We start from the raw sequence: 10,085 nt of genomic DNA, 5'->3' as shown, positions 1-10,085 counted from the left end.
CCTCTGAGTGAACACAAGCCTGGTGACATCACAGAGGGCAGATATCAAACATGAGGCTCTTGTCAGGCGATGCTGTCTGCAGCACGACGCGGATCCATGAAGGAGTTCTCATGTCCTACGCTGCAGTGACTCACTGCCACACACAAAGCTACAAAGTGGCATGATGAGCCTGGCGAGCTAGCTGGTTAGCATGCTAGCTGAGTTAGCCTTTATCAGTAACAAAGTCCGAGCGGCATCAGTAAAAGTTTCATACATGTGACCTAGCACAGTCGTGACGTCATTGACTCAAACCCGCCCATCATGGCATGCAGAGATGTGATTGGTCTGTCTGAATGGGAGGAGCCTTAACAGCAAAGTTGAGCTCCTTTAATAATTTTTTAAGAATTAAATAAAATCATAAATATTTTTGTAACTTTAAATGTTCATTCAAGGGAAGAAAATCACCACATCAGCTTCAAAGACCCAGGATCACAAGAGAGAGGGAACGTTGTCCTTATTTGTGCAGTCTAACAGTCTCCGAACACGGCGTGGTGTTGACGCGTCGCGAGATCAGAGTGGGGTCCCCGCGCGTGTGTGTGTATTAGTGTGTGGATGTGTGTGTGCTTGAGTGTGTGTGTATTAGTGTGTGGATGTGTGTGTGCTTGAGTGTGTGTGTATTAGTGTGTGGATGTGTGTGTGCTTGAGTGTGTGTGTATTAGTGTGTGGATGTGTGTGTGCTTGAGTGTGTGTGTATTAGTGTGTGGATGTGTGTATATTAGTCTGTGTATATTTTAGTGTGTGTATATTAATGTGGATGTGTGTGTGCTTGAGTGTGTGTGTATTAGTGTGTGGATGTGTGTATATTAGTCTGTGTATATTTTAGTGTGTGTATATTAGTGTGGATGTGTGTGTGCTTGAGTGTGTGTGTGTATTAGTGTGTGGATGTGTGTATATTAGTATGTGTATATTAGTATGTGTGTGTGTGTGTTTGTTAGTGTGTGTATATTAGTGTGTGTGTGTGTGTGTGTGTGTGTGCTCCCCCACAGGAACTCCCCTCTCACTCCTCCTCCTCTCCTCCCTCATTAAACATTCCTCAATCAACAATTATTCCTTCTACCAGTCTCATGGCAGGACTCATGGTGTCTCCTACATCTCCACGAAGGCCAGTTACACCTCCACTAAATTATAGGTGATGTCACAAATTCTGCTCATCGCTCCGCCTCTACAACTCAGTGTCCCCAGCTGGCAGGTGATTGACACGTGGAGCAGGTAGCGTCCACCTCTGCCCCTCCTCACGGTGCTCGGCCCGGCTCCACTGAGCAGTGATGCTGAGTTCATCAACCGGTAGACTGCCTGAAGGTTGACCCCAGTAGACCCTCAACGACCCCTGGGACTCTCTGGACCTGCACTTTTTAGAGCCACTGGCCGCCACTTCCAAGCAGAGGGACAGGCCGATAAATCCCCAACCTCATACTGCCATACTGTATCTCCTCTGGTGGGACCGGTTCTCCGTTGGTCCCATTTCACTGAAGTCTTCGCATCTTTGCGTAAGCGAGTTCTGTCATCACGCGTGAACTCAAACAACAAACATGTTCGTGGTTTGCCTGACGCTGCATTCAAACACAGGTTATTAAATCAGTAACTTGAGAGCAAAATGAGATAAATCTTTCAGATAAGACAATTTTCAAAGCATCACCAGGATACTGACTCTGCATTTACTTGGTATCACATCAGCCCAGTTCGGCTGTATGTCACACGCCTGTGTAAAAAGGTTCAGAGGCAACAGTTCCACGTAGACGCCTCGTCCTCTCACAGAGACGTGGCGAAGGCGAGCGAGCGCCGGTGGGACTGCTGCACCAGCTCCAGTGTCCCCTGCTTCGGCCTCAACCTGCTGCCGTTACTGCGTCTGAACGTCCCTCAGGTGAGTTGTAGTGAACTTCCCCACATGGAGCTACTTACTCTCTTATCCCTGTCTCCCCATCACAGGGCAGCGCTGGCGGCTTCCACCTCCCGATGAAGAGCAGGAAATAAAGGATGAAAAGCAGCACACAGATAACCCCGATAATCAGACAAGTGAGCTGCCATGCTGGAATGCCCATGTTTGGCTAACCCTTTGCTCCTGGTAGCTTGGTAGCCCAAAGAGGGATGCTAGGGACTCAGCAGCCCCGCTACCTTATAAGGTGCAACTTCTCTGTCCAGCCAAGCTTACCGTTTACACCAAAATGGTGACATGTCACAAGGTGCATCCACGCGTGGCTGCAGAGCATCTCCCATGAACACATGAACTTCAGCCATGTTCACACAGACGTGTACAACTACAGCTCCGTGTCAACAATCCACATTCCATGTGCCTGTCAGATTCTGAAGAATGCAGCAAATTCTGATTGAAGACTGAAAATGTCCTTTAATAACCCAAACTAGACTGTTAGAGAAGTGACATAAGTTTCAGCTTTTAAAGGCGACTTTTTAAAAAGAAGTTAAAGTTTTAATAATATTAACAGCCTTTGTATTTATTTTGAAGAGTTTTTTGGCTGGTGCACATCAGCAGGAGGAGCCTGTAAATTCCCTGATTTTAAGTGTTAAAGAGAAGTTTAGATACTCACTGCAGAGTCTGGCTGCTGCGCGCGGGATGAAGGATGAACTCAGATCAACCAGACAAACACAGCAGGTGGATCCACTGATGATGATGATGACGAGTCCGTCCTTCTAGAAACTTTTAAAGCAGCTCATGACACCTGGGGGTGGAGCAGGGTAAAGCTGGAAGGAGTTCCACCCAGGCCATGTGGCCAATCAGTGCAAGCAGAAGAAGAATTTCAAATTACGGAGGGGTGGGGGGGTCAGGGGGTCTGACAGGGTATCAGGATTCTGCCTGAGAAGACAGTCAGAAGAACTAGTTCTCCTCTAATTACAGTAAACTTGGCAATGCTCAGCTAGTCACTGTCAGAACGCCATGGGAGTCTTTGACATGTGGGACAGGTGTGGGAAATCCACACATCTGTTTGTTGACATAACTTCCATCCCTCCATCTTCTCCCTCTTCTCCTGTTGAGGGTGGTGGGGGTGGAGCCTATCCAAGCAGCCTTCCCCCTGGACAGGTCACCAGTCCATGGCAGGGCCAACACATAGAGACAGACAACCATTGGCTCTCCCAGCCACGCCTACGGTCAATTTAGAGTCTGGATTAACCTGGTCCCCCGGTTCCGGGTTCGAGTCCCGGCTCGGGCGCGGGATCTTTCTGTGTGGAGTTTGCACGTTCTCCCTGTTCCTGCTGGGTTCTCTCTGGTACTCCAGCTTCCTCCCACCGTCCAAAGACATCAAGAGGGGACGAGGCTGATTGATTCTCTAAATTGACCGTAGGTGTGAATGTGAGTGTGAATGGTTGTTCGTCTCTGTGTGTTGGCCCTGCGATGGACTGGCGACCTGTCCAGGGTGAACCCCGCCTCTCGCCCGTAGACGCTGGGATAGGCTCCACCCACAACCATCTTGCAGGAGGGCCACAGGGAGGACCACTGCTCCACCGGGCCGCCTCCCAAAATTACATTCACTCCTTTTAGAAAAGATATTATTGTTGCCCAACAAGTACATGTTCATGGCCTTCACCTCAGCAGGCACACAAGCTTTTTTTGTAAACCAACTTCTGGCTAGTTAATTAACTAACTAGTATCTTTGTCAACTCCACGTTAGCCAGCACTTGCGCTAGCGAGCTAGCTATTCTGTCTTTTACCACTTCGAAATACGTTGTGTACAATATAATCAGTTTAAAAAATCTTTCTTCTGTTTAATCTCTTTTAAATAACTGAGTTTGTCCGGAGACGACATGGCTGCTGTGGTTGGAGTCAACTTTCATACCTGCCCAGTGTTGCCAACTCCTCAGTAAGAAAAGTATATAGACTGTCCTAAAAGTCGCTAAATGACGTCATTATGCCCAATTTGCATAACTTGCCACCTTATAATGGACGCTGTAAGGCAGAGGAACAACGTCGTGGGAAAGACGAAAAGTGAGTAAAAACACCCCAAATATGTTTAGATGTACAAATTAACTTTCTTCTTTAACTTTCTTTTTAATGTCACAATACCAACCCCCCTCCTTTATCCGGGCTCGGGACCGGCAAAAATGACCCAATTAAGACAATTTGGCTTTGAAGTGACTGAGTTTGTTTGTTTTTTTTTTGGTTGTCCTAACCCTAAGTTTTGTTTGGTTTTAAACAACAAATCACATTAAACCTTTACATTTTAACTAACATTTTAAACAGTTTGTACAATCTAAATCTAAATGAAAATGACAAGCAACCACCGGCTTCGCGCATGCGCGACTCATTTGCAGTCCGGATGCGGAGGTCACGTGTCTCCTCTGCCTGCAGCTGCGAGGGACCGCTATGACGCGCGAGGACCGGGCCGCCTTGGAGTGCTGTGGGACGGGGGAGGCTCACAGCAGCAAACGCTGCTCGATGAGAAGAGAATGTGATACGTGCTGTAACGTCAGTCTCCAAGTACACCACAAAAAGTCTCTAGATTTGTCGCTAGTCGCTATTTTGAAAATTAGTCGGGTCTGAAACCTCGCTAAATGTAGCGACGAAGTCACTGAGTCGGCAACTCTGTACCTGCCCGGACGGATGTACATTTATTTTGAAAAGCTCACGCAGAAGTTCTCGCCCCTTGAACGGCTGCGGTTTCCATGGTAACCACACCAAACAACTCCACACTTCATTTGTGATTCTTAAGCGAAGTCAATTTCGACGCTGTTCGTGTGGTTTTCTTGTCATAAAGTACCGTTAGCTGACATGTCGGCGACGCCGGAGACTCCACCGAAGCAGCGGGAATTCGAGGAGCACTTCACGATGTTTGCCGGCTCCTGTCCCGAGGACGTGTCTCACGCCAGGTTGCTGTGGAAGTCCTTGTCGCTGCCGCCGCCGCAGGAGTCCCGGCTAGTATCGTTAGACATCCGCCAGAGACTGCCGGTGTCTCGGCCTCAGGGTAGCAGCAACTCTGCAGCCGTTTCCAAGCTCTCCGTGCCGGGGCCGCCGAGCGTCGCCGCCCGCTCGCAGTGGCAGGAGGAGCGGAAGCGGTACCTGGCCATGGCCGAGCAGAGGAAGGAGGTCCTGGCTCGGCTGAGGCAGCAGCGGGAGCAGCGGGTCCTGAAGGAGCTGCTGTCTGTGGGCTTCCAACCGAAGACGAAGCTGCGGGCCAGAGAGCAAAAGTTGAAGGCAGAAAGGAACTCGGAGTCCGAGACGGAGGAGCGGAGGCTGGTCCGGGAGCTGCGCTGAGCGGCGGCCGGTCCACCTGCACTGGCTGGGAAGCAAAGACGCCAAACAAATGCAAAACAATGACAAAACAGCAGCTGGAATCTTATACAATAATAAAATGTGTCATGTTCACTCTATCAATTATAGAGTCACGGCATAAAAACACATAACAAACAAATCGCCCTGTTCCATTACAATATTCACATAAAATAGCAAAACCACTACAGTGAAGCTGAGATCAGTGCGTCCAGACTGGTGCTTGTTACTGGTCCTGATCCTTGTGTGTCCAGACTGGTCCTTGCTGAGTTCGGAACAGGGAAGTTCTTGATATCAATACCGAGATCAGTAATGTTGGATCAGTGTCCAGTAAGAACACGTGCGAGGTCACGACGAGCAACAGTCACAACCTGCAGTGACGACTTTTGACCACAAGACGTCATCAGAGGGTCACGAGGTTTTCTAGATGTACACAGCATCTGTGTGTGTGTGTGTGTGTGTGTGTGTGTGTGTTTACATCTGGCTGTGCTTGTGTTTGTACAAACCTGTTCAGGCATTGTGAGGACAGAACTGTTAATTATTAATCATTTTATTATCAGGTGAAGGTTCAGACTTGACGTTTGGGGTCAGAGGTCAGTCCATACAAACGTAGGTGAATTAAAATGTTCTCAGGTATGGCTTAAACCAGTTGATGTCTACAGGTGTAACTGCTGCTTCTGAGACATCTGTCATCGAGGTGCGTTGTTGAGACAAGAGATGTCCTTCATGTCAGTGAGGACACCCTCAGAATGTCCCAGGAACGTGTTGATCTGGCCGTCAGAGAACATCCGGGTCAGTCACGTCAGAACCCTCAGGGAGCCGCAGACATGAAATCTCTCTGGAGCCACGAGATTAAAGGTGAATCGCTAAGAGGTGAATTGCACTTTTTGATGTTCCCGTGTTTTAAATGTCTGATTGTTTTAACAGGTCTCGTTTTTTCTTTGTTGTGTCTTAAAATGTATGTTTAAATATCATCACTGTTAGGTAAACCCCCGCACGCATGTACACACACACACACACACACACACACCTGATGGTTCTGTGCATCAGTGGTTTGAATACTTTGAAAATATCATTTTTAGTACTCCCATGTCTGAGTTGTGCCACATCCAATCAGCCGTACTGATAATCTGATACTTGTTGTATCACCAACTGGAGCTGCAAACGGCTGAGACGTCAGAAATGGGTTTTGCTAACTGTGGTCGACTCTGGCGTGACGTCGCCACCAGGTCCAACCTTACAGTTTAACTGTTTCCTCTTTTGCTCCAAGTGGCCACTAGAGGTTGTCTGAGTGTTCTGATGTGCTTGCCTGCTGCAGCTGTGAATTGGGAATTACAGCAAAGATGCTGGATTGGCTCCGCCCAGCTTCCACCTGAGTGGAAGGCCTTGTCAACCAGCGGGATTGAACCTGAGTCGACACTAGCAGACGCTGAACATCCTCAGTCACACGGTCTGACACCCAGATTGGCCCTAACAAAGGCAGGAGTACGGGAACACACTGACACACTAATGATCTACTGGGTGTGTGTGTGTGTGTGTGTGTGTGTGTGTGTGTGTGTGTGTGTGTGTGTGTGTGTGTGTGTGTGAGCGCACATGCAGGCTCTATTGATTGGTTGTAGCTGGTGGGGAGTGTGTGCTTTCTGGCTATCTGTTAATGTCACAGACAAAAGGACTGATGAACAAACTGACATTTTTCAATATGACACACACACAAGTGTGGCTTCAGTAGCTGATTATTATTAAAGAGTTTGTTAAATCTGAAAATGACATAAATTATGGAACTGAAGGGTGCGGAACTGAAACCAGCTTAAAAAATCAGATGTGCAACAAATCTGAGCCATTTTTAAAAGGATGGAGTCTGCAGACAGGACTTTAAACCAGTTTGAATAAATTTAATGTAAAAATGCACCCACAATCTGATAGGGTCAAGATCCAGAACCTGCATTGCCTGATTCCCTGGTCTCCTGTCGAGGGACCTGAAACCAGGTGTGTGGTTCTCAGGAGCTGAAGATATAAGCAGGTTCAGTTCTACGTCAGATCCACCTGTAAACACCAGACCGGTGGATGGTGGAGGTTCAGTTCTACATCAGATCCACTAGTAAACACCAGACCAGTGGATGGTGGAGGTTCAGTTCTACGTCAGATCCACCAGTAAACACCAGACTGGTGGATGGTGGAGGTTCAGTTCTACATCAGATCCACCAGTAAACACCAGACTGGTGGATGGTGGAGGTTCAGTTCTACATCAGATCCACCAGTAAACACCAGACCGGTGGATGGTGGAGGTTCAGTTCTACATCAGATCCACCAGTAAACACCAGACTGGTGGATGTTGGAGGTTCAGTTCTACATCAGATCCACCAGTAAACACCAGACTGGTGGATGTTGGAGGTTCAGTTCTACATCAGATCCACCAGTAAACACCAGACTGGTGGATGTTGGAGGTTCAGTTCTACATCAGATCCACCAGTAAACACCAGACTGGTGGATGGTGGAGGTTCAGTTCTACATCAGATCCACCAGTAAACACCAGACTGGTGGATGGTGGAGGTTCAGGTCTACATCAGATCCACCAGTAAACACCAGACTGGTGGATGGTGGAGGTTCAGTTCTACATCAGATCCACCAGTAAACACCAGACTGGTGGATGTTGGAGGTTCAGTTCTACATCAGATCCACCAGTAAACACCAGACTGGTGGATGGTGGAGGTTCAGTTCTACATCAGATCCACCAGTAAACACCAGACCGGTGGATGGTGGAGGTTCAGTTCTACATCAGATCCACCAGTAAACACCAGACTGGTGGATGGTGGAGGTTCAGTTCTACATCAGATCCACCAGTAACACCAGACCGGTGGATGGTGGAGGTTCAGTTCTACATCAGATCCACCAGTAAACACCAGACTGGTTCAGTTCTACATCAGATCCACCAGTAACACCAGACTGGTGGATGGTGGAGGTTCAGGTCTACATCAGATCCACCAGTAAACACCAGACTGGTGGATGTAGGAGGTTCAGTTCTACATCAGATCCACCAGTAAACACCAGACTGGTGGATGTTGGAGTGGTGGAGTCTTAAAAACCTGGGTTGCTAACAAGAGTCTAGAGGAGCCTGCAGAGGTCATGGAGGTCATTAAAGGTCATCAGGGGAAACACAAGATCCCTGAAGCCTAGTGGTGGTGACCTTGAAGTCATGTGACCCTGGTGGAGTTCCTTCATAGGCTAATGTTAGCTTAGCATTGCTAAGTGCTGTGGTTCTGTTCACATCAGGAGACTCTGGATCCGGGGAAGTCACGTTCTGATTCAAGCTCTTTGTCAATAAAGCAGCACAAGTACATCCGCACATTAGCGCACACACATTTGAACCATGGTCCAGGAAGGTAGTTTTTTGGCCAACTACTTCTACTTGAGAACAGTTTGAGGGTACCTGGCGTGCCCCTGCATGCGGGGATCCAGGTGGGGGATGGGCTATGTTCTATGTAGCCTGGATCTGCTCCACCTTCCTGCTGGTAAAGGAAGGTTCTGGTGGCTGCTGTTGCAGGATGTGCTGCTGATGGAGAATTGTTGGGTGGAGGTTCATTGAAGGAGGGAGGTGCTGGACCTGCTCTACTTGGACAGAGTCAGGACAGAACTTTGGTTGGGGTTTGGTGACACACAAATGAACCTGACCTGACTTGACTTCTCATTAGCGCTGAGTTAAACTTGTCATGTCTAGAACACGGCTAGAGACGACTGAGCTTTCACCAGTCTGAACTGTGTTCTCGTCATACTTCCAGATGAAGATTCTCCTCATTGCCCTTTGACCTGCTTGTTCAAAGCTCCGGTCTGTTTTTGACCCTTCAGCTCGTCTCTGGGTGAACAGAGTAGCACCCACAGCATCAAGGGGGCGCGCCGTGATGCAACCTCACAGTCATCATCCGGTTAAAGGGAAACTTTTGGTTTCCAACCAGCTTTGTATCGTTACAGTGTTGGTGTGATGTTTACTGTTAAACTTCCCCCTATGTTACCAGAGCGCCATCTGCTGTTTAGAGTCCCTCAGAGGATGTAACGAGCGTTCGTCTGGATTTTTATTGATAGACTGATGGCGAGTGATAAATGGGCTTATTTATACAGCAGCGTCTCTCCCTCTGCACGCGCTCCTTGACACTCTGATGCTGGACGACGCCATTTGAGGCTCCAACAGGCTCAACACTGTTTGTTCAGGTGCAGAAACAACACTCATCTCCATACAACCTGTTGTGTAATGCAAGAACTGGCCACAAAAAAACAAAAGTACCAATCGTGTGGAGACGAATCCCACTGAAGGTTTCCTGACATCCTGAAGCCCAGTTGAAGACGGCTGATGATCTTCCGTGACCCATCACTAGCTTGACGGAGGTTCTGACCGCATCTGAGAGGATCTGGTCCACCAGGAGGAGATCACGTTACTCCCTGTTGCCACCAGGTAGCACCATGACTCATCTGACCCATGGTTGAATAGTTTATCCCAAGCCCTGACTCCGCCCCTCCACCTGGTTGAAGGTAGGTGGAAATCAGCGTGATTGTGTGGAGTTGTCCTGTCCCAGTCCCACTCACCTCAGATCTGTGGAATCGTCCAGGGGATTTTTTTTATAATTCCCACAATTGTCACTGGGAGTCCAGGACGAGGTCCAAGTCACAGAGACACACAGGTGTGATGTTGTGTTGAGAGTTTGTTTTCTGACAGGTGAGTCACAGACGCTGGGGATTCTGTTCCTGCAAGCTTCAGCGTGTTCCAGCAGCAGGAGGCTTCTCAGCTGTAAATCCTCTCCCTACCTTTGTTGTGTCCCGTCATGCAGGGCAGCAGGAC

General features: G+C 48.4%; 1 protein-coding gene across 1 annotated transcript; it reads left to right on the top strand.

Moving 5' to 3' along the window:
* The first annotated feature begins 4,629 nt into the window (after window positions 1-4,629).
* hoatz (HOATZ cilia and flagella associated protein) lies at window positions 4,630-6,116 on the top strand. The gene has a single exon (XM_086186040.1). It carries the CDS (start codon window positions 4,760-4,762, stop codon window positions 5,240-5,242), a length of 483 nt encoding a protein of 160 aa, XP_086042166.1. The 5' UTR covers window positions 4,630-4,759; the 3' UTR covers window positions 5,243-6,116.
* Window positions 6,117-10,085: the final 3,969 nt, after the last annotated feature.

Source organism: Aulostomus chinensis, chromosome 18, assembly GCF_037954235.1.
Source record: "Aulostomus chinensis isolate RoL2024-O1b breed Wild chromosome 18, RoL_Achi_v1.0, whole genome shotgun sequence".
Lineage (NCBI taxonomy): Eukaryota > Metazoa > Chordata > Actinopteri > Syngnathiformes > Aulostomidae > Aulostomus > Aulostomus chinensis.
This window is presented reverse-complemented; position numbering and strand designations above follow the sequence as displayed.